General features: G+C 41.7%; 1 protein-coding gene across 1 annotated transcript in view; it reads right to left on the bottom strand.

The window, feature by feature from the left end:
- The window catches only part of GRIA3 (glutamate ionotropic receptor AMPA type subunit 3), a 286,926-nt gene that overhangs the window by 213,372 nt on the left and 48,328 nt on the right, over positions 1-25,226 (bottom strand). The window contains exon 3 of the mRNA XM_036840418.1: positions 850-1,089. Within this exon, the coding sequence (XP_036696313.1) occupies positions 850-1,089 (240 nt within the window). The remainder of the gene's footprint in view (positions 1-849; positions 1,090-25,226) is intronic.

The raw sequence follows: 25,226 nt of genomic DNA, 5'->3' as shown, positions 1-25,226 counted from the left end.
AACCTGGATTACAAGCAAACAAGTGATAAAGTAACACTATCTTTTGGAATCTCATGGTGATAGGATCCCCTGGTTTTACTGAGGAAGCCCTCAAAGATCACTGGGTTTTAGGAGTCTGTTTAGCTGCATTATGATGTGTATACCTAACTGTATACTATTTAAGATCAGACCCCTAAGTTTTGAGACTGTTTCAATATAATTGTCCTCAATAGATTCAGTATAATATGTCTTACTATTAGAAAAACTATCCACCCCCAAAACCCGGTTTAGCCAGTCTCCATTCATTATTTCCATCAGATAATTGTTGAAGCCCTATAATCTGAACACCCAATGTGATCTGCAAGCCAGAGACATTGCCACCAGTCCCAGCTCTGTGGTTAAACTACTGTGTGAAAAAGCACTTTTCCTCTTTGGGCTTCAGTTTTCTCATCTATGAAATGAGGATAATTATAGTCTCTGGCAGGATTAATTCTCCAAAACCTTTCCAGCTTAGGCCTCTCTCTATTTTAGACTAAGCTGCTTTTAATTTGTGTATGTAAACCAGATAAATTATTTTGGGGAGGGGGAAGGGTTCTTTGTCAACAACAGTGGTTCAACCAGGAGGATAATCCGAAACCCCTTTTCAAAGTTGGGGGTGGGAGGACATGTATAATTTGAAAAACTAGATTCTAAAATTGCTATTGTTTTGATTCTTTTTTGGCCTCACTCTTTAATTCATTTTGAATATTAATTACAATTTTAAAATAATATGAGATTTATTGGAAGAGAAGGGGACAAACATGAGTTGAGGAAGGTCGAACACCGCTGTTACATGAATATTCAAAGAGGAGAGCACATGCCTCTTCTTACCTCTTTCTGTGTCATAAAGGTACACAAACTTCTCCCACTTGTAGTGACCCAGAAGACTCAGAATAGCGCCCTTCAAGGCTGGGCGCATCTGGATGACAAACTGCACATCTGCATCAGTGGGGAAGCTGGGTGTGACAAAGGACGTGTGCAGAGCTCCACAGAAGGAGGTCAGAGTGTTCATTGACATCTGGTCATAGAATCCAAAGATGGCATACACCCCTCTCGAGAACTGGGAGCAGACTGCAATAAGAAAAAGAGAAAGAAATTTCAATAGCCCCATGGTCCCTTGCTGCAGCTTGTAGGGCTGGAAATGCAATGTATAGTTAGGCTCTAAAGGACAAAAGGAAAACCAATGATCTCTGAAATCTCTAGAAGCCATTGAAAGTCCAGTTGCCCAGCAGGAAAAGAATAAGAAAGGGAAGAATTTATTTGAGACATTTGCATATTCTCTATGTCTACCATGAGCAGAAAACTAAGAAAAACGTGGGAAGGAAAGAGGTGAAAGTTGTCTAACTCTCCTTCAGCAACCCTTCCAGCCCACCCCCGAAATCACCCAAGTGCTCCTGTACTTCCACCATAGCTGCCCAGGGGCTTCTTAGTATACTCAGGCCCCATCAAGGTAGAACTGTCTTGTGTCTCACCCCTTCAGTGCTTTTTCTACGAGGTGACAATAGTGACTGATGATTTAGTCAGATGAACTGCTAATGTGTCTTCTAGGAAATGTGTTACTCCTCTTAGGTTACATAACGCTTTAACTATAGTTATGTCATGATTACCACCCTTTATGTAGGCTATTAATGAAGAGAATTTCAGATTCTGGGAAGGCCATTGGGAAGACTGGCTTTTCAGTGCCCACGGAGTAGGTGGGCCTATTCTGCCCACGTGTAATTCGCAAAGTTCTATCTTGATCCTTTTGCACTGATCTTCTCGATCTGTTAGCCCTCACATAGAATGTTCATGTCCCCTTCATGATCGTGGTCAGTTTTCCTTCATCTCAAAGTGGGCCACACCACTACCTCTTCCCTCTTCTGGCCCAGATGAGCTTAAAAAATGTGAACCAATCTCAATATTAGCTTAAGTAGAACAAAATTAGCAAAGCAAATCAGCTACAACAACACCATGTGGTGCATTCCCAAACCAAGTGGAAATGATCTTTAGATTATTTGCGCTACTGCTCCCTTCCATTCATGCAAAGCAGGCAGAACAAGCAGCTGATAATTTGGTGTGATTTAAGGGGTCCCACATGGTCACCCTTATCTGCTAGGAAGCCAGTGTTAGGCTTACTTTTTCAGGTTTAGGGTTTTGAAAACAAGCCTATGCCTTGGGAGGGGGATTAAATAGAATCTTTTTTAGCCATTAGCATGTCTGATTAGATGCCAGGACAGGCGGGAAAGTGGGTGGGTCAGTTTTGATGGGAATGGGTGGGTCAGAGAAGAGAATGTAAAGGGTCTGCTCCCTTTCATCAGCCAAACTCATCACTCATTGGCTTGAAGTAGCATTTCAAAGGTGATTCTCAATCACTCAAGGACCTCCTTAGGGGAAGACAGTTGCTTCCAACTTGAGGAATTCTAAGTGACCTCCAAACACATGCACAAAAAAGCCTTTATATTAAAAGGAAAAAGCAATTAGAGAATGAATCTGGGGCATTTCATGACATGGGGCCAAAAGAAGTATTCAAAAACAAAAAGGAAGGGGCTAGATGTCACTTTGCATTGGTCATCACCAAAGGAGACACTGAGTCCCATTCCCAAATTAATCCTGTAAGTGTAGAATTTTGCAGTACTAGGTTAAATCTTGGCCGGTGCACATAATGTTCCGTATAAAATTGACAATAATAATGATAACAGCTATTGAGTGCTTAGTAGGTACCAGACCCTGTGCTAAGTACTATGCAAATATCATCTCTTTTAATATTCCCAACAACCTCATGAGGTATTGCTATCATTTCTATTTAATAGATAAGAATTCTGAGACAAAAAAAATGTTTTGTCTCTTGAGTGGAGGAGCCAGGATTTGAACCTGACTGTCTGTCCAATTCCAAAACTCACACTCCCTGGGACCCAAAACCAACAGTGACATTGGAGAGTACTTATTGGCTCGAATGAGATAGGGTTTCCAGATTTGGCAAATAAAAATATATTGAATATGTATTTACATAAATAGAAAATTTATAAATAGAATGTCCAATTAAATTTGAATTTCAGATAAATAAAAAATTATTATTTAGTATAAGTATGCCTCAAATTCATACATATACTAAAAAATTATTTGTTGTTTATTTGAAATTACAATTTAACAGAAGATCCTGAATTTTATCTGGCAAACCTAGAAAGAACCCAATCTTATTAATGGTCATGGGGTTAAAAGACTGGAACAAGCAATTGTGGCCTTTCACCCAAAATGATTCAGGAGGTAGCCAGTAATTCTTAGATCTATACAAACTAGCATGCAAAGCCCAAGATAAAGATGAGGATCAATGAATCCTATATAAAAATAGCCTGTGGGGAAGTGCAACGTATTTTTCAGCAAGGAAATTCCAACCTGACTAAATTATGGACAATAATTGAAGGAGAAGTAAACTCGGAGAGAGGCAAACCTATAGCTGTGATCCACTTAGAGTTTCAAAAAGCCCTTGATGTATTGGAAAGAAACAGAAAATTAAAGTATATTATAGATTCTGGTTAACTTTAAAAAAAAAAACCTCACATTGCTCTTGTAATCATTCTTTTTGAACTTCAGGGGTGCAGAATTCACCATTACTAGTTTATATATGGACATTTCTTATTTATTTATTTATTTAAAATACAGTGGACACTCATAGAACCATCACCCAACCCAAGAACTATAACATTACTAATAATTTAGTTTTACCTATGTCTTCTTTTTTTTTTAAATATTCTCCCCAAATTTATTTTTAGATTCAATGCAATTCCAATCAAAATCAAGCAGGCTTTAGAAGAAAATACAGGAGGATATCTTCATGATCTCGGGTTATTCTTAAACAGGATACAAAAATTATTAACCATAAGAAAAACTGATAAGTGACTCTAAAGTTGATATGAAAAGGCATGTGGTATTAGTGCAAGGATAGACAGACAGACAAATGGAATACAATAAACAATCCAGCAAGAAAGTCACACTTATATGGTCACCTGATTTATGTTACCTATGTCTTCTTCCTCTGTTCTGTCTCCTTGTTTTGATCTCTCTCTCCCTCTGAGGTAACTACTATCCTGAATTTTTTATTTATCATTACCTTGGTTTTTAAAAAAAATATACAAACACACACACCTAAACAACTTAATGCTATTTTTGCTTGTTTTAAAACTTTATAAGAAGGGAGTCATGTTGTATATGTGAAACCCAGACTCCAGGCAGGAGCACCCAGTGAAATCTTTAAGCCTATGTATGATGACAAACAGAATGAGACTAAGGAAGAACTTATAAAAATGCGTGAGTGAGCAGGTGTGAGGGAGCCCAGTGAAAATAAAAAAATTCTAAAGTAAGCTTACAGCTTCGGTCACAGCTCAGGCAGGGGACTTAGGAGGATTGTAGATCAGCAGCACCCCTCAAGGAACGCTCGGCTACTGTGGTCTAACAGGCAGACACACAGCGGTGGACGTCAACAAAAAGAGTGTTAGGAGAAAATCAGTAAGTGTTCTATTCCTTTCGAATAAAACAGAGGCGCGGCTGTCCTGCAAGTACTATTGTGCATAGTTACACTTTCTCCGTCTCAACATAGGCAAGTAACATAAGTAGAAGGCCCAATGGGGAAGACAACTGCCACATGAAGACAGGGGTAATAGCGTCTGAGGGAAGCTGGGGCAAAAGGGACCTGTGGATGGCCTCTCACAGCAGATCCCTGGGCCTCTTCCTGGCTGCAGAAAGTAGGGCTGAATGGAACACTGACCTGACCCAAAGGACGGTGTCTATGTTTTTAAGTTCTTAGAATGTTTGAGCTAGAAGGAATTTAAATACTATTTCATTCAGTGGATTTTCAAGCATAGTTTTTAGTGTAGAATCCTTTCTCCAAATGAAATTTTATGTGGAAAAGTCCAATATATAAGAGATAAAGTGGAGCTCTTATGATTCAACACAAAGTTCCACTGACGCCTCCCTAACCTAAAGAAACTGACACAAGGAGAGGAAGTGTCTTACACAAGGTCACACAATGAATTATGAACCAGTCTCCCAGAAATGCTTTATCAGCATCTCTACACCATCCCTACTCCAGAGCTATCTAGGGCAGCATGGGTCGGGATTTGCCTGGCATGAAAGTGACTTACCCTCAATGCCTAGCTCTCAGCATAGATGGATCCACCAGGGGTTTCCCACGACTCATCTGCCAGCTGCTGCTCTCAGTTCCCTCCAGCCTCAAATTGGGAGATTGGGATTGACATATATAAACTAATATGTATAAAATGGATAACTAATAAGAACCTGCTGTATAAAAAAATAAATAAAATAAAATTCAAAAGCAAAAAAAAGTATCAATGAGAACAGGTGGCAGATTGGTGGGTGATCTTTTGGGACTCGTGATTCTTTGGGGCGATGTGTGTTATCTTTATCTGAATCCTTAATGAACCACACCCATTTCTTTATCTCAGGAGACTAGCCCCTGGTAAAATGATGATGGAAGAAATAGTTGTCTTGGCAATCTTATTAAGCCGTGAAGTGTAAAGGAAGGGGCAGGCGGACTTCTGAGACAGGCGGACTTCGCTTCTAGTCATGGCTCTGCCGGTCCTAAGCTGCATGACTTAACCTCTCTGAGCCTCAGTATAAAATAGAGATTACGAAGGCAGGTTCTAGAGTTAGACCGTGTAGGTTGAAATCCTGAATCCATCACTTATCAGGCAAGTTACTTAATATCTCTGTGTCTCTGACTCAGTTTCTTCATCTATAAAATTGGGATAATAGTGCCTGTCTCAGCATTGGTCATGAAAGTTAAAATGAGTTCATTCATGGGAAGCATCTATCTATAACAGTGCCTGGCACTTTATGCTAGCTGTTTATTCATGCAACAAATAGTTATTGAGCATCTACCATGTGCTGACACTGTTATAGGTAGTGGGAGATACAGGAGAGAAAAAGGATCCTGTCCTCCGGGAACCTATGTACTAGTGAGGGGAAAAGACAATAATAAATGAGATAAGTAAAATGTAAAGTATGTCTTAGTTATAAATGTGGCTTTTGGTTATTGTCATGGAGTGAGGAGTAAATGAAACGGTATGTGGAAAATACATGGTGCCTAACATATAACTTGGCAACTAAATAGTTCTTTCTCTGTTTCTTTCCTCTTGCCAACTCTTTTTACTTTGCCCTCTGTTGACCCCATCAGTTTACCCTCCCCATGGCAACCACTGCCCTTGACTTCACACTGAGTACCCAGGTAGCACAGCTTTTCTTCTCTTTCACCTTCCCTAGACATTTCTTCAGTGCTCTTTCTTATTCTCACTCCTGGGTCACTTCTGGGTAGTAATGGGTTAAGAAAGAACCCCTGCTAATTTGACTTTGTCCTCTGACTCTACCCCTCCCTATATAATGCCTTTGTGCTGGTAAAATGCTGTCTCCACTCGGGGCCTCTGTGCCTTCCCAGCATGAAATATCATGGCTGTCTGCTTCCTAAGAGTGCCTGTCTCCATCTCTTCTTACTAGCAAAACACCAAATTCTTCTAGTTGAAGATGTCATTTCTGACCACATTCTGGATTCCTGGGGATTCTAGTGTAGCTCCCTGGCTATGTTCCCTTCAGGGGTGAGTGACAAGCAAGCCTGGAGCCAGCTGTCACACTTTTATTTATAGTCCCCAAGTCTGTAGGGTCAGGACAGGTATTGTTAATGTACAGTGTGGCAGCTAATTACATCACCCATATTCCAAAAGGTATCATGACAAAAATGTCAAACAACTTGATTACCCTAAAGATCAGAATAACAATATTCCATATCATTTACAGAACACTTTTCATAGCCTTTTGAATTGGGGGAAAAAAGGAAACTGAAGTCTCTTGCTGACATAATGATCACATTTGAAACAAGAAGAAAGGAGAAAAACATAGTTATGGAGGAACCAATAGAGATATATCACAGGAAGGTTCTCCAGGTAATACCATAGTACAGTGAATTCCAGGGGTTCAGGGAAGCTTAGAGATGGAAGATCATGCAGTCCAATGTTTTCTAAAGCTGTGATGTTGGTCCAAGGTGTAGTTTCCAGTCTGGTGAAATATCCGTGTGTGTGTGTGTGTGTGTGTGTGTGTGTGTGTGTGTGTGTGTGTGTGTGTGTGTGTTAGGGTAAGGTTGACAACTGTTCTTTTTTAGGAAAAACAGTCCTTTTCTCTGTATCATTTCTATTGTCTGGGTGTTGTATGTAGAGTCTTTTCTCTTCTGAAATGATGATGATGTTGATGATACCACTCATATATATATATGACTTCATATATATATTATATATACATATATATATCATATTTATATATGCCCCTTCGTGGGAGGCCAAATAATGGCCTCCCAAAAGATGTCCATGTCTTAATCTCCCAAATCTGTGAATTAGGTTACATGGTAAAGGGGAATTAAGATGGCAGGTAGAGTTAAGGTTGCTAATCAGTTGACTTTAAAATAGTGAGATTTGGACTTCCCTGGTGGCACAGTGGTTAAGAATCCGCCTGCCAATGCAAGGGACATGAGTTCGAGCCCTGGTCTGGGAAGATCCCACATGCCGCGGAGAAACTAAGCCCGTGCGCCACAACTACTGAGCCTGCGCTCTAGATCCCGCGAGCCACAACTACTGAGCCTGCGTGCCACAACTACTGAAGCCCGTGCACCTAGAGCCCATGCTCCACAACAAGAGAAGCCACCGCAATGAGAAGTCCGGGCACCTCAACGAAGATTAGCCCCCGCTCTCTGCAACTAGAGAAAGCCCGCACGCAGCAACAAAGACCCAACGCAGCAACAAAGACCCAACACAGCCATAAATAAATAAATAAATAAATAAAAATAAAATAGTGAGATTATCCTGGATTATCTGGGTGGTCCAATGTAATCACAAGAGTCCTTAAATGTGGAAGGCAGAAGTTAAAAAAAAAGTCAGTATCAGAGTGATGTGATATGAGAAAGACTAGACCAGCCATTGCTATGAATGAAGGTGGAGTGGGCTATGAGTTAAGGAAAGTAGGTGGTCTCTAGAAGTTGGGAAAGGCAAGAAAGTGAATTCTCCCTTCGAGCCTCCAGACAGGAATGCAGCCCTGCCGACACCTTGATTTGAGCCCAGTGAGATGGCTACCAGACTTCTGACTTACAGAACTGGAAGATAATAAACTTGTGCTATTTTAAGCCACTAAATTTGTGGTAATTTGTTACCATAGTAGATAGAAAACTAATGTACTTAACAAAGCAAAAGTTAAAAGTTGCTAACTCTCTAGATCGATCTATACTCCACTCACTTTTTTTCCCCCGCTTAAAGCATTTACTGATCCGAGAAGTCCAAAGGTTTGGAAACTAAAGATCTAATCTAATTTCCCATTCAGTACAGGAACCACCTCCCGTGAGGTCATATTACCTCTCTTTGAATACTTCCAGCGACATGAGAGCTCATTACACACAGGCAGCGCTTCCTGTGCAGGGCAGCTCTGATGACAAGGGAACTCTTCCTTAAATCGAACCTAAGTTTACCTCTTGGGCCTCTTGAATGCCAGATGACACATCGAATCCCAATTCCACATGCCCTCCACTTACTTTTATAGAAGCTCAAAAATACAATGGACATAGGAGATACATAATGGCTATTAGCTATTCAAGTGTGTGCCTTTATTCTCACTATGCTGCCTTCTTCCTGTCAGGCTAAAAATCTGCTAAAAGATTCCATCTCCCCTTGAATCCCTGCCCCCTCCATAAGCTCTCATTCTAACTCCTTCTTTACCATCATCGCTAATGATGGGATGATGGGGACCTTGCAGCAGTCTGCATCTGCATCCTCGTTTCTGCCCCCATCACTTTACTGAACCTGCTCTCTCAAGTTGGATGACGACCTGCTCCCCGCCAAATCCAACTCTATTCACAGCCGTCATTCGACTTGACTGCTGAGCAGCGTTTGACGTTGTTGGCCACATCCTCCCCCCTGAAACTCCCCTTTCCTGTTTCAAGAGCACTCAACTCTGCTGGCTCTACCTTCCTCACTGTTTAAAATGTGTCCAAAGATTTTTGTCTTTGCCCTCTTTTCTTCTTACTCTAAATGGTTTTTTTTTTTCATTCAACAAATATTTATGGAGTTCCTGGTACGTGCCAGGCAGGGGGTCTCATCTCACTACCTCCACGTGGATGAATTCCAAATAGGTGCCTCTAGCTTCAGACACATTCCTGAGCTCCAGATCCACATTTCTGGCCGCTAATAAAACAGCGTCACCTAGAGGCCTTCATGGCGTCGCACACTCAGCGCGTTATTCCTCCATTCCCACCCTCCACCCGCAGATCTGCTTCTCCTCTGCTCACCACCCTTCTTCCAGCCACCCAAGCTACAGTCTTAAGGGTTATCTTTGTCTCATTCCCCTATGCCATCCTCTTGTGATGCTTCATCAATTCTACCTCTACAGAACGGTGGGAGGAGGGTTATCTATTTCCTGTTCATCTTCAGGTCAGCGTCTAGGCCCTCCCTCTCAGACTGTGACAGTAGGTCACCTGCTTCTGGTCTTTTCCCCAATCTATCATTGGCACTGCTATCAGATTACTCGCTCTCCTTTCTGTTCCAACTGTATGATCAAAATATACCCATCCCAGCTCCCATTTCTGCAAGAATCTGCTCTGTGTATGAGTTGTTTATGGACTAATAAATGAATCTTTGCAAATGAGTCAGTTCAGGGTTTCTCAGCCTCGGGGCTATTGGCATTTGGGGCTGGATAGTTCTTTGTTGTGAGGGACTGTCCTGTGCATTGTAGGATGTTTAGCAGTATCCCTAGCCTCTACGCATTAGATACCAATAGTACCACCACCACCGCCAGTTGTGACAACCCAAAATGCCTGAAAACAGTGGCAAATATCCCCCGGGGGCATCGTCACTCCCTGTTCCCATCTCCCTCCTCCACCCGGTTTGATAACCACAGGTTTGGCTTACGACTTCCTCTCCACAGAGAACAAGGCCTTATCCTAGTGAAAAAGCATACATATCTAGGTAATCCCAAAGGAGTTATTTTAGTGTTGAAGAGATAGGAAGAGTGGACTCTTCAAAGCCCACCATATAGGCAGGTACTTCCCTGGTCTTGCTCTTAAATTGGCTATTTGTGTTTAACCTGGGGATGTAGGAGAGGGAAAATCAGATAAAGGATGGAGGTGGTGGGTGGGTGTGGGGTAGAAGCCAGTTCATAGCTTCCCTGGGTTCATACAGATCAGCCTCCCCATCTGCTTGAACATCCTTTGGTCTTGGGTTCTGGTAACCACAGTGGGTGCTTATAGGTTCCAGAGTCAGAACAAGGTGTCAGCCCCATTCTCCAGCTGATGATTCCATGGTTTAATTACCATCTTTGGGTTAATTCCCTTGAACATTTTGTTCTCCTCACAGGAGTATACTGCCTTCCGACAGTCTAACTAGTTATTTTTGCAATTACGTGGCATGTATCTAAACGCTGGCAAAGAAAACACTCATTATTAACTTTTGATCCAAGTTGAATACAGTGGCTTGCAAATGCAGGCATTACCATATGAACGCACGTATTTTGGAAAATTCGTTTTTGCAACTCTAAGTGCAAACTACCCTTCCATAGCAATGTCAGAAGTGGCAGAAGTGCTGAGATGGGTTGGGGTAAGGAGGGGCTTTTTAGGCCCTTTTATATCAAGACATATGGTTAAGGACTGGAGCTCAGGAGCTTAAATTTTTTGCTTATTCATTCCTCAGTTTATTCATTCATCAAATAAAATTTTGAGTTCCTGTTGTGTGACAAACACTGTCTAAGTGCTGGGATACAGCAGTGAGCAAAACAGATACGATCTCTGGCCTCATGGTGCTTACAGTCTAGTATTGGCAGCAAATAGTAATAAAAGAATCACACCAGTGCGTGATTACCATATTCTAAGTACTAAGAAGGGGAGGTATTAGGGTGTTATGAGGCTATGTGACAAGGTGACTTTAGTTTAGATTAGGTCAGGGGAAAGTTATCTGACCATGTGACATTTGAGCGGATGCCTGAGAGTAGAAGAGCGTCCCATGCAGAGAGAAGAGCACTTGCTAAGGCCCAGATGGAGGACAGCATTTGATGTAATTGAGGCACTGAAAGAAGACTAGCCTGGCTGGAGTGTGGACAATAAGGAAGAGGGTACAAGATGAGTCTGGTAGGAGGCAGGGACCCAATCCTGAAGGACCTTGTAGGATGCTGGTAAGGAATTTAGATTTTACTCTAAGGACCATGGGAGGAAATCATGGAAGGATTTTGATCATGTATATTCCATGAGCTGATTTATATTTTTAAAAGATTTATCTGGCTGGTGTATGGACAGTAGATTTAAGGAGGCATCAATGAAAGCAGGGACAATATTTGGGATACTTTCCTGCAGTCTAGGTGACAGGCAATAGTAGTTTGAATTTAAGTTGTGGCAGTGGATGTGGAAAAAAATTGGAGTTTATTTTTGAGGTCAAATTGCTACTGACCTTGGGCTAGTTACTTAAACTCCTCAAACCTCATTTCCGTATCTATAACTGTTAGGTTGATAGTACCTACCCCATAGCATTGTTGTGTGGATTAAATATGTCCAAAGTGTGTGACTCTTGTAGAGTCTGTGCTCAATTGATAAATGTTATCTGCTCTGAATATTATTTAAAAAATTATGTCTCAGTGCTTTTGCACTGCAATGGGTTTTTATATGATTCAGTCCCTAATTTGCTGTGTGGTCTTGGGCCAGTTATCTCACTGGGTTTCAGGTCTGTCATTTGTAAGCCAGCAGAACTAACACCTGCCCTGCCCACTTCACAGGGATGCACTGAGAATAAATGGAAATAATAGCTGAAACTCTCCTTTGAAAAATTACAAGAGCTGCTATCTAAGTGTCAGTGAGTAAGTGCTATTGGTTCTTGACTCCCAGGTACTCATCACCTTCATAAACAAATAACTCCACAGAACCATCATTCTTCCTTCCCAGCCTCCATCTCTGCTATTCACCCACGTATCTCCATCAATCATCTAAAGTTGTCAGGGGCCTGTCTTGGCTTGCAACTCATTTTACACAGGATTTTAGCACAACTCTTAATTGAAAGACTAATTGATCCAGTGATCCAGTCACAGCAAATGAAACAGTTGCTAAAGCTGGGCAGGAAAGTGATGAACTCTTATGATGCCTTTGAATCAGCCCTAAGATTTGTCATTGACAGATAAGAGCTTCAAGTTTGATATTGTGTCTTATAGAACTTGAGAGCCATTTTCTTTCATTTTGCAGCCCATGCTGGGATGAAGGGAGGGTGAGCTGGGCCCCTAAACAAAAATTATTCTTAAAAGCTAATTAATGGTTATCTGTTATTTTATGTATGCTTGAAATATTTCATAATTAAAATGAAAACACTATAAACATAATAAAATGTTTAGGTTCATTATCAGTCAGGAAGACATGCTTTTATTTCCCATTCTGTTTGAATTCCTCAGCATCACATTCTTAATGTTGAGTGTAATGGCCTAGGTCACCCCCTCCTAAGCAACGCAAAAATCCTGTCTGTAGTTTGATTGACAGGTGGGCCTTCCATCTCCTCCTGAACACATCTGATGATGGTGAACTCACCACTTTCCAAAGTAGTGCATTCTACTTTTAGACAGCTCTAATTATTAGAAATTTCTTTATTATATTGAGCACATATCTGCCTCTCTGTAACTTTCACCACCTATAGTTCCTTCTTTTTGCCTGAGGCTTACCGAAGTATCTACTCTGTCATCTAATGGCAGCCCTTCAAATATCTGAAGATATATATCTCAACTGTCTGTGCCTTCTCTTGTTCAGGCTAATCACTCTTAGCACTTCAGATGTATGTCATAGATCCCAGGCTTTCACTACTCTGGCCATCTTCCTCTTGACGCGTTTCAGTTTGTTAAATGTCACTCTTAAGAGTCTGGTGTCTGGGATTAAGCACCACACTGCAAGTGAGGTTGAACCCATCCAGAAGACAGTGAATTGATGCTTTCTCACTACCCATTTGGGACTAGACATCATGTATTTATCAGTTCTGCCTCGGATGGCATTGATTTTTTTTTTTAACCAGTCCACTGTAGAATTCTATGGCGCCTACTCTTATATTGTAGTCTTGAATTTATATCCCAGGTATCTTTTTAAGGGACTTCTGCCAAGCCAGGCTTCCCCTAACTTTGGATATGTGCTGTTAATTTTTTTGCACTTTTTTCCCATTTAAAATGTCCTTATGGTTTTGACCCACTCTTTTTTTTTGTTTTAATCTCTATCCTTTTTTTTTAACATCTTTATTGGAGTGTAATTGCTTTACAATGGTGTGTTAGTTTCTGCTGTATAACAAAGTGAATCAGCTATACTTATACATATATCCCCATACCTCCTCCCTCTTGCGTCTCCCTCCCACCCTCCTTATCCCACCCCTCTAGGTGGTCACAAAGCACCGAGCCACTCTTTTAAATCTTGATTGGGTTAGCAAGTTTATTAGCTATCACTTCCAGTTATGTGTCATCTACAAATTTGATCAGCCTGCTTTGGGTAGCATTATCCAAATTATTGACAAAAGTGCTGAAGAAGACAGGGTCAAGGACAGAATCAAATGCCATGCTACTTCATTCTTCACCCCTACGCTTTCCAGGATGCTGACAATTAGGTAATAAGTACACTGGGCAGAATTCTTCAGTCTGCTCCAAGTGTATCTTTAATACACTTACAGTGTAGGCGATACAAATAACTCTTAAAACTGACCATTGTTCTTCAGACACCTTCACAGATCTGAGTTTCAGGGGAAAAAAATAACTGGAATGATTTTCTTTTCTCCTGGTCTCATCATCTCTGACCATGTATCTTTACTATTTATTATTATGTTTTATGGGGCGGGAGTAAAAAAAGAAGAGGACGCTGAGAGGAGACAGAGAAATACCTTCTGGTAAAGAATGAAGCACCAGAATAATTGGGAAACTACTCCTTTCTACCCTCCAAATCAAGCTGTGTGTCATTACCTAAGGCCAAAAAGCTGATTCATTGTCTTTTGTTGTCAGAAAGCAAATGGCTTACCCAGTTTACGAGTAGAATAATTGATGTCTGATTAGTTTCTGGGGTCTGTGGTCCTTAGCATCCCTGCCTGCCAGTTGACTTTAAACAAATTGTAAACAGCCTTGTAAAATTTCCCAAATGCAATCCTGATGGGAAGCAACTCTTGAAAAGCCATCTTCACAACACCCAGAATTGGTAGTTATACAAAACAGTTCATCTTATTGCTGCATTAAAAATCTATACAGCCTTAGTTCCCTCAAATATGTTCACAGCCTGAAGAGCAAAGAACCCATTTTTCCTCTAGGAAAAAAGGGCAAGTTTAAGGCACTTTTTCTAATTTGAATTCAACTGGTTGGATTTTTGACAGTAATTCTCCGCTGTTGGTTTGGGAGGATATTCTGGATCTGTGTGGAACATTGTGCCAAAGAAGTCCACTCAGAGGTGTCTGTCCTGTCAAGCATATGGCTGACATGCAGGCAACTCTCAGTGGCCCTTGCAGGACGTTACAGGATCTAGCTACTCTCTATTTTAAGGGCGCTTTGATTGGGAACTACAGGTACTGTAGCTCGAATCTGAGAAAAACACCCTCCGATACCCGCACCCGTAAGTACCCCCAATCTCCTTTGTCCTTATAAAAAGAACATCTCTTCGAAGAGAGGAATTTCATGTCTCGAGGCTAATTTAGAAAAAGACCCAGCCCTTTAACCAGGGCACTTGCTCAAAATGTGTTTCCTATGTCTAGTGATTGTCTTCGACCTGAGTTGTCTGATCTGGTAGCCACTAGCCACATGTGGCTATTTGAATTAAAATTATTTGAAATTAAGTAAAATGAAAGATTCTGTTTCTCAGTTACACTATCCACATTTCAAGTGCTCCACAGCTACATGTACTGGCCAGTGAGTGCAACGTGGTACGTTTCCATGATCATAGACAGTGCTGGTCTAGTAGGTCCTATTAAAGTCGCCTGCTGTGCCTACCCAACTAAATGTTTCAGATTCTAATATAACCTGCATTTATTCAGGACTTACTCTGTTCTAGGCATCATACTAGCAACTTCCATACTTATTTTGGTGGGGTGGGGGGCATTGTCTAACAGTTCATGGAAACTGCCAATGTGTAGGCAGAGCAGGTAGTCGCCTTGTAGTGTGGTTTGAGGGTCCTTGGAAAGTCTTCCTGCCTTCAGTTGTCTTCTCCATTGCCTGCTGCCAGGTTTGAAACACACCCACCTCTCTGGGCTAGGATGGTGAAATTCCCTGTTAAATGACAAATGTGGCCTGGAAGGGGAACGTATATGGAGTGGTTTATCAGATTAATTCTAACCGAGAACCAGGCACTGAGGCAACACGACACAGGTCAGGCAAATGGTGAGGGCTGGCAGTAGGAGTCAGGAAAGAGCTGAGTCTTTGGGTTATCTCCCAAGAGACTGTCTCTCCATGTGGGACCACTACAGGATGGGGGCCTTTTGCCATCTGAAGGTGGTGCTGGCTGCTACTAGGGCAGAGACAAAGGGGAGGGGTAAAGTTGCTAACAACAAACCTTGTCAGCACTGCTATTTGCCAAAGGTAGGTTCTGATCTTCACCGTGTTTTGATCAGACATTAATGTTCAAAGAGCCTCTAACTTATGTGTATCAATTCAGCAGGTATTTTGTCATTATATTGAACAGCACCAAGTACTGTGCCAGATGCCAGAGTTGTGGAGTTCTACTCTCAAGTTCCCTTTCATATGGCCTCCTTCCCGGGCATTCAGAGCTGGCCCAGTGACAGCAAGACCTCACCTTTCTTCCCCACTTTTGTCTTCTCCCTGTGTATTACCTTCACCACTCGTATCCCAGTCCCCATTTTTTTCAACCTCACTTCTGACTTGTTCCAGGCCAGAATCTAGGACTGAAAAGGGAGAAAGGAAAGATAAAAGAAAACTAATCTTCCTTTCCTTTCCCTACAGCAGTGTTTTGCAAATTGCAGGGCACAAACCACTAGTGGGTTATGAAATCAATATAGTGGGTTATGAAATCAATGTGGTGAGTCATGACCTAGCCTTTAAAAAAATAAATGAAATAAAATAGAAAAATGCCAAAGTGTATCCAGGTAGTCAGGGTAAATATTGTCTCATCAGACTTTTGTTTTGGTTATCAAATATATACATATATGTTGTGAGTCATTAAATCAAATGTATTTCTTTAACTCCTTACACCATTGTAGCTCTATGCCCTGTCCCAAGTCTAGAACTGGTTTGATCTACATTTATGTCCTCACTATTTATCGCCTCCTGCAGAAGTCCCATCTTATTCCCTCTTCCGTTTTCCCAATCCATCCCTCCTCCCTAGACCCTAGGAGCTGCCATCTGAACTCACCTCCTCCCCATTCAGCTGGAGTCCCATTGAATTGCCATCTGGGGATGGAGCTGGTGGAATCTCTGTTGCCAGTGTCTCAGATGGGAGTGATTAGGGAACATGTGTCACTGAAATTTGGAGCTGCAACTGTGAGAAGCATGACACACCTGGGGGTTAGCAATGCTGGCCAGTCCTTCGGTTCCAGCCTGGAGCTTATGTGCTTCACCGGACAGCTCTCATACCCAGACCACCTGTACACCGGCCACATTACATGTCTTCTTTTGGAACTCAATCCATGTGTCAGCTGAGAAGAGAAACTACTGGTGCAGAGTGTCATTCAAATGGAATCTACTCTAACTTTTTGCAGTAACACAGAACAGCTGAGTCCTCTTCACAGACCCTGCAGATGCTCCTTCAGTGGTTTGAAAGTAAGACTGTGTCTCCCGAAGTGTCTAACTTGCTCCACGGGGAAGAATATAACTAAAAATAGCTAGAAATAGCTAGAATTAAGTAAACACATGTAACTTGTAGAATGCAGTTTCAGCTGTAGACAGAGTACGTAGCCCCCTCTGGCACTTTGCTGCTCAGTCATGTGTTAAATTAGTGACTTTTACGTGTTGCCAGTGTGTACATCTGAGCATGTCAGAGTGGTCCATTTGCTCCAAGAGGAAGAGGAATCAGGCCTCTGTAATTCTCTTTGTGCAATGCCATGCAAAATTAAAGGCTTCATATTTTTGGATGACAATGGCATTGCCTGAGAGAAGCTACATATTTAGTCATAAAAACACTCCAGTAAGTCCTCAGGTGTTGACCAGGGACATGTGAGTGAGGTAACTGAGCACACTCTGTCTGATTTTAGGTATTGGGACCCAGTAGCTGGGCCCTTGGCTCTCTATTGCCTGTCAGAGATAGTCCAAAACCTTCAGCCTGGAATTCACATTAGAAAAACATGGTACACAGAGCTGTACATAGTAGGTGCTCAGTAAATAGTGCATATTTGTTTTCTACCCTGTGGTCCTCCATCATTAGGGCTTATGATCTACCCAAAATTGTCTCCCACAATTCTCCAGCAGGAACTTTCTACCCCAGCCTGGTTGGTCTTTCTATTCCTGACATCCTTCTTTTTCATTCCTGCTGCTGAGCATTTGCTCATGCTGTGTCCCCATCCTGGGATGCCATTTCCCAAATCCGTACCATCCCAATTCTTGCCCACCTTTCAAAACCTGCTGAAGCTCCCTCTTCCATGGAGCTTGCAGTGCCCATTTCATCCCCCAAGAGACCTAGTCCTTCTCTGAGTGGCAGCAACACTTGGGTCGAAGCCCCCATTTTGGCGCTTGATCATAGCGTGCCTCAACCAAGCTGTGGCCCGTTTGCCTCATATATGTGAATATGAGTTTCTACCAATGGCTGAGAAGGTTTTAGAGAGCCAGGAAACATATAACACACGTTCTGCTAGTTTTGCATCAGGATCAGGATATGTGGTTTATACTGTAAGCATTTAATGAGCTGATGACATAAATTGGTAAGAATTTATGAATAATTGCTGAAAAGCAGTATTTTCCAGTTCTGTTTCCTAAGTCGCTGCTGACTGAATCTGTGACCTTCACTTTACCTTTTTCTGAGCTCTCACTGCCCTCCAGCATACTGGCAAGGACAGTATTTATAGACCCTAAAGAGATGTTTTGTGGATTAGCTATAATGAGTATACAACATGTAAAAATATGAAGATCTGTAGGAACCCTATTATTATAGGAATAATAATAATTACAGCTGTACTTGTTTAAATGCTCCAGAAATCATATAGAAGACGCCTTCTCTGGGGGGGCAAAGCAGCCAACTGTACCAGCAATTAGTTGATTATGAATATTTAATTTTATTTTATTGCTTGTGATTTTTGTTTCTGTGCACAATTGGGGCCTAGTTGCCTCTTTTGCCTTTTAAATGGAACCTCTGATGAAGTTGGTTAAAGATCAATCTTTATGGGGCCTAGGCTCCCCGAACCAATGCTGCAGACCCAGTGAGTGACTCTAGGACTCTGTTTTGCTATCCTTCACCCCGGAAGCTCCCACTGTGGCCAACATTCCCTCCCATGTTGGTTTTCATCTGTCCTTAAGGAGTCTCAGCTCCAGAGTGGTATGGGGGGTACTGAACATTGGTGTTGGCCAGGCAGCAGTGGCATATGAGGGCATACCAAGTGCAGAGTCTTTTGACAGGTACCTGGGAGAAACATGGAGGGAACAAAACATGTATTCCCTTAGCAGTGAAAAGGTTTTTGCTTTGTAAGAGGCTTAGAAAAATGAGGAGAGGCCCTTAGAAAAACTGAAGAATCTTACTCTCTAGAAAGCAGATGCACTTGATTTATTCAGGAAGGCTTCCATGTATTCTTTTTTTTTAAACATCTTTATTGGAGTATAATTGCCTTACAATGGTGTGTTTGTTAGTTTCTGCTGTATAACAAAGTGAATCAGCTATATATATACATATACATATATCCCCATATCCCCTCCCTCTTGCATCTCGCTCCCACCCTCCCTATCCCACCCCTCTAGGTGGTCACAAAGCACCGAGCTGATCTCCCTGTGCTATGCAGGTGCTTCCCACTAGCTATCTATTTTACATTTGGTAGTGTATATATGTCCATGCCACTCTCTCACTTCGTCCCAGCTTACACTTCCCCCTCCTCGTGTCCTCAAGTCCATTCTCTACGTCTGTGTCTTTATTCCTGTCCTGCCTCTACGTTCTACAATGGAATATTACTCAGCCATAAAAAGAAACGAAATTGAGTTATTTGTACTGAGGTGGATGGACCTAGAGTCTGTCATATAGAGTGAAATAAGTCAGAAAGAGAAAAATAGATAATGTATGCTAACACATATATATGGAATCTAAAGAAAAAAAATTGGTTCTTCCATGTATTCTTGGTTGGAGGCAGAGAGATGACCTCTAGATGGTTCTGCCTTCACTAAGAACCTCCAGTTGTAAGACATTTTAAAGGACGTATTCTTCTACTGGGCATATACCCTGAGAAAACCATAATTCAAAAAGAGTCATGTACCAAAATGTTCATTGCAGCTCTATTTACAATAGCCAGGACATGGAAGCAATCTAAGTGTCCATCAACAGATGAATGGATAAAGAAGATGTGGCACATATATACAATGGAATATTACTCAGCCATAAAAAGAAACAAAATTGAGTTATTTGTAAGGAGGTGGATGGCCCTAGAGTCTGTCATACAGAGTGAAGTAAGTCAGAAAGAGAAAAACGAATACCGTATGCTAACACATATATATGGAATCTAAAAAAAAAAAAAAAAGGTCATGAAGAACCTAGGGGCAAGACGGGAATAAAGACACAGACCTACTAGAGAATGAACTTGAGGATACAGGGAGTGGGAAGGGTAAGCTGGGACAAAGTGAGAGAGTGGTAGTGTATATATGGACATATATACACTAGCAAATGTAAAATAGATAGCTAGTGGGAAGCAGCCGCATAGCACAGGGAGATGAGCTAGGTGCTCTGTGACCACCTAGAGGGGTGGGATAGGGAGGGTGGGAGGGAGGGAGACACAAGAGGGAAGAGATATGGGGACATATGTATATGTATAGTTGATTTACTTTGTTATAAAGCAGAAACTAACACACCATTGTAAAGCAATTATACTGCAATAAAGATGTTTAAAAAAAAAAAAGACACAGAAAATTGCCAGACATTCAGAGGCTCTCTGGTCCCATTCTAGTGACTCCCCTTAAGGTTTAATATTGTTCTGGTATCTAACAAAAAAATCACTTTACCTGTATTTTGTATTTTATATAAATGTTATGACAGTAAAAAAAAAAAAAAAAAAAAAAAGGACGTATTCTTTGGGACTCATTCTGTGTCCCTATCTTTTTCCTTATTTATCTGACCACCTGAATCATTCTACACAATGCAGTTCTCTAAAGTGTTCTGAGATTTCTCAGTCAAAATTCTCTTGTGCATAATTAATAATTTCTCTGAATAGAGCATACGAATATATTTGATGCAAAAAAATAATTAAATGATAACACAATTTCCCTTCTCTTTCATCTATCCAGCTAATACAGAAAAGTATTATCAATGTGCTGTCACTCATTGAACGAATATTTATGTGTCTGGCCATCAAAATTAGAAATCAGGAGGAAGATAGTTTTTTGGGGTTTTTTAATTTACCGTGCTTCATGTTCATCAGTTAGCAGGCACTGACTTTCTTTTCTAAAGGCTGAGTTGCTATATGATTAGGTATGATGAGTTTTTTGTTGTGCTTTTTCTCTGAAGATCTCAACATGAGCAGCTTTGGAAGGATTACAGGGAATATACTTTAAAAGACATTTTGAGTACCACAAAACATTCCTTTTCAGGAGCACTGCTTTTGCTTTTAAAGTTTTGTGAATTCCTCTTTGGTGGAGAGTCACCTACTTTCTGGCCCTGCCCTGCCCCATCCCTTCCTTCTCCTCCTCTGGGGCAGCCCCAAAGCCAAGCTGCCTCTGCTTTTGAGGAACTGTGGAGCCAGCTGGTGACCCTCAGCTTTCAGGAGCAGAAGTGACTGCTCTGGTGTCTGCTACACAATGAGGCGTGATTACTTGCAACTGCATTATTTTCCTAGGTTGTTTTTCTACACTGTTCAGAATTTTAGATTTTTCTGCTTTTGCTTTTTCCTCCTTTTCTTTTTTATCGCTTCGAATTTCTGATTATGTATTCAGCACACACCACAGGGTGCCGATTTAATTTTATTGGTCCATTTAAAGGGCAAATAACCCTTTGTTTTTAGAAGGAGAAGATAAAGGACCAATTATACTGGGCCTCAATGCATATCTGCTATTTCAGCTTACAATCCAGTTAGGCATCTTTAGAAGAGATTTTGCTATTTGCACCCTCTTGCCTTATTTCCTGGTATATTGTTGCTGTGACATAACACATTTGCCAGTGAATACCTTACCCCTTAATGAACAGAGGTATTATTTTACTAGCTGCCATCGCCTTATGTATGTTCTAAGCTCTATGAGGAGCAGGCCAAGCACTGAGGGGAATACTCCACTCCCCTGAATTGAAGGGTCTCCTGATCTCAATATGTTGCCCCAATGTATGAAATGATCAGATACATTTTGTAATTGGATTGCCACCGAATCAGTTGCAGATAGCCGGGATGGCACCGCTTGCCACCTGCTTGGAATGTATTATAATTTCCTCTAAGAAGCTCACCCTGAACTGGCCCATCCCACAGATAGTTATTGCCTCTACAAATCACTTTGCCACTCCAGCTATAATACTACCATTAGTATTCCAGAGTCAGAAATATTTGTGGATTGGATTCCAGGAGAGGAAATACAAATCCTTTCAGTGTAGAAGCACTGGGGAGTAGCATGAGGACCAGGAAGGTATTTGTCATGGGGGTGACTCTGTTGCTCTTTGTGGAATTGATGGACTCGGAGACAGAGAAGGAAATGGCTGGAAACTCCCTGCCCTGCTGAGGCCAAAGTCACAGGCCAGTTTCTAAGGGGACCAGTTAGACTTCTACCACCGGGCAGACCCCTGGCCCCCCGGGTGATAGCACCTATGAGGGTGATTGCTCATAAGAAGGAGAGCCTGGGAAAACAGTATTATTTTCATTTACGAGGATAGCACTATTTTTCTAGGGCCCCATGGTGTTACTCATGAAAATGAAAGGAAGCAAGAAGAAAATGAGTGGAATATTTCTGGCTATAAAACAGGGGCTGTTATTTCCCTAATTTTAGTGTAGTCTTTCCTTTCAGAAAAGGAAAAGATGAGAAAAGGTAGGAATTATTCATAGGCGTGCTTCTAGCTCCTATCAAAAAGCTAACAGCTTTATATAGCTAATACTTCTCCTCTAATACTTACTATTCATGGCTTCAACCTCTGATCATCAAATTCCCTGGCAGAAGACATCCTGCTCATTCTTTCATTTCTAGATCTTAAGCATTAAAAAGACTTAGGTAGGGATAAAGACAGAAATAGTAGGAATGGCTCTTCAGAAGGGGCAAGAAATCATCGAATTCTGCATATTTGGTAAATGCAGGTAGATTCCTTAGTCATCGAAGAAGGTCCAGCAAATTCTCAAGGCACCAGACCTATTTTGCAGGACTTTGGCAAGAGAAGGGAAGGCATTAGGGGTGGGACAGCTGGGGATCTGGGGTACCAGTGTGTTAGTTATGAAGGATTGAGAGCTAGAAAAGATCTGGGAGAGAAGCAAGACACTGAGGCTCCGAGTAGGCAAGCAATTTACCAAGTGATTCCCCATTTCACAGATAGAGAAATTGAGGCTCAGAGAAGTAACATAATATGACCAACATCACACAGTAGAAAATGTCAAAGCTAGGATGTGAACATGGAACTATCTGAAATGCCATCACAGTGACTAAGCAGAGCCTATGACATTTGGAAGACTATTCATGAGGGCTGTCCCTAAGCTTAAGTGTTATGGCAGGAAGAGTTACAAAACTTGGGAAGCCTGGGAATGGCAGTGAAGACAAGCAGTTAGGAGCACAATGTGGTTCCAGATAAGAGATTATAAGGACTTAAGTGGACTCTAAAGGATAGAGTCCTTGGAGGCAGCTTATCCAGTGGGTAAGTAGAATCTAGGAGACTGCTTTGTTTGGACTCCAACTCCACCAAATATTTACTGAGCACTTGCTGTGTGCCAATCACTGTTCTCGATGCTGGGGATATGGCAGTGAGCAAGGCAGACACAAATCCCTGCCCCAGTGGAGCTGATATTCTTGTTGGGGGAGATTTATTATCTGTGTGACCTTGGCCAAATTGTTCAGCTTCTCAGAGGCTCAGCTTGCTCACCTGCAAAATGGCAAGAATGGAGCCCAGGTCAAAGGGCTGCTGTGAGGATTAAATGATATCATGCATATAAAACATATAGTGCCTGAAACAGTAGCTTTTATTATTGTGCTGCGTGTGACTGATCATAGTTTAATATTGAGTTAATTTTAACCTGAGGTGAAATTGTTGGCGGGGGGTGGGTGGGGAGGTGGATTGTAGACACATTCAAGGTGACAGGGCAGAAACGGGGACCTCTGAGAGCATCAGAATTGTCCTTCCACATCTGGGATTTAGGGCTCCAAACCCCTTGAGAGGTGAGCACCTACTACATGTTTTAGTTGCCTACCCTTATGGACAGGGCACTTCCAGTGAGAGCTGGAAGGGGTTAAGGTCTGGTTTCTGCCTGCTGACATATTGCTGTGTATATCTTTTCCTACGTACATATGTGAAAATGCCACCATTCCTTATTTCTACTTCAAACTGTGGACTTGTTTTCAGTGAGCATCACTTAAAACCTACTCTTTGAATATAGGTTTATTTTCTTTTCAGGTGTCATGCAAAAAGATGAGGATGTGACCTTTTCAGAAAATTGAAACACTGATTATCTGCCTTGGTGTATGGCACTGGTAAGTAAAAATAACTGTTTCCTCAGCGTAGTGATTTAATAATTATTTTAATAGGTCCAGATGGCTATGGTGCCTGTCTCTCCACTACTCCCATACTTCTGAAGAAATAAAATATAGTGGAGATCCTGCTGGGTTTTCTTTTAAAGGGCAGGATGTCTAGACTTTGAGAGGGGCAGCATGGGGAAGCTGGGATAGCTTTAGGCCAACTATACTTTTCCATATGCTATCTGGAATATTCTCTTCCCTCACATTTCCACCCCCAACCACATGGGTAGTCTTGACCTCACTAGTGGACTTACTCTCATCTTCTGTTTCTTAGCCTAAACCATGATTTCCTCAGGGAGACTTCTCTTACTTCCTCAACAAGGCTAGATCACTCACAGCACATCCTGTACTTATCCTTCACAGCATGGATCGTACTTATAAATAATGATGAGTCATTTGTTCAATGTCTGTCTCCCCAAGCTTTATAAGGATGGGTATAGAGGCCACTTGTGTAGCCCCCACCCCCTCAAACTTAGCATAATGCCTGGGACATAGTAGGTGTTCAAGAAACTTGGTTGACTGACTAGCTGACTAGCTGAAGGAATAAGTAGCATTCAAGAGCTCTGGATTCTGGGCCCAGCCCTGCCATTTTCTGAATGTGCAGCCTTAGGTATGTCACCACTTTCAGCCTTAGTCTCCTCACCTGAAAAGTGAGGATTCAACGATTTCTAAGGTTCTTTCTAGCTTGAATAGTTTGTCATCCCATTGAAGTCAGGATTTTGATTCCTACCAGTGGGGGAAATATTCCAGTTAAACTACCCAGGATTTGCTGCCTCTTATTTCCAGGGATCTCCAGTATGCTAGTGACTTGACTTGGCATGGTAAAAGCAGGTTTAATTAGTGGATTCCTCTTCAAAGGCCTTGTAGTGGAGACAACATTGGTTTGTTTGGGAAAAGACTAGCAATTTGCCCACCGCAGACTTCACTTCTCTGCTCAACTGCTCTTTGTTTAGTTTTACCTCTAAGATTAGGTGCTTTCACATGAAGATCTTCATCTTCTTTGTGTTTGAAACAAAAGGAAGTACTTAAACTAGGGGGGGGAAGTCTCTGATGGTAAATGGTTATAAGCAAACAGCTGTGTTCTTTCTTCTGTCAATCAAATAAGCAGCTCTAAGTTTTGTTAGGGGCCCCAGCTGGACCATAGAATTAGGACCTTCAAGATGTGTCACAGCCATCCCTGTATCCACAACAGCCAGCACAGTGCCAGGTTCAGAGTAGGTGTTCAAAATGATTACAGAATTAGATAAGGTCACAGCTGGGAGGCCCTACACATAGGTTGAGTAGGCAATTCCCCATATTTCTGTTTAATAATTTGTACCCAGTCGACTTTCCAGAATGATCTGAAGCAGAGCTGCCTACATGGTAGAGTTTGTGGACTAAAAAATGGTCCT

Source organism: Balaenoptera musculus, chromosome X (assembly GCF_009873245.2).
Source record: "Balaenoptera musculus isolate JJ_BM4_2016_0621 chromosome X, mBalMus1.pri.v3, whole genome shotgun sequence".
In the NCBI taxonomy this organism is placed as follows: domain Eukaryota; kingdom Metazoa; phylum Chordata; class Mammalia; order Artiodactyla; family Balaenopteridae; genus Balaenoptera; species Balaenoptera musculus.
The sequence above is the reverse complement of the archived record's forward strand: the minus strand, read 5'-3'. Positions and strand labels throughout refer to the sequence as shown.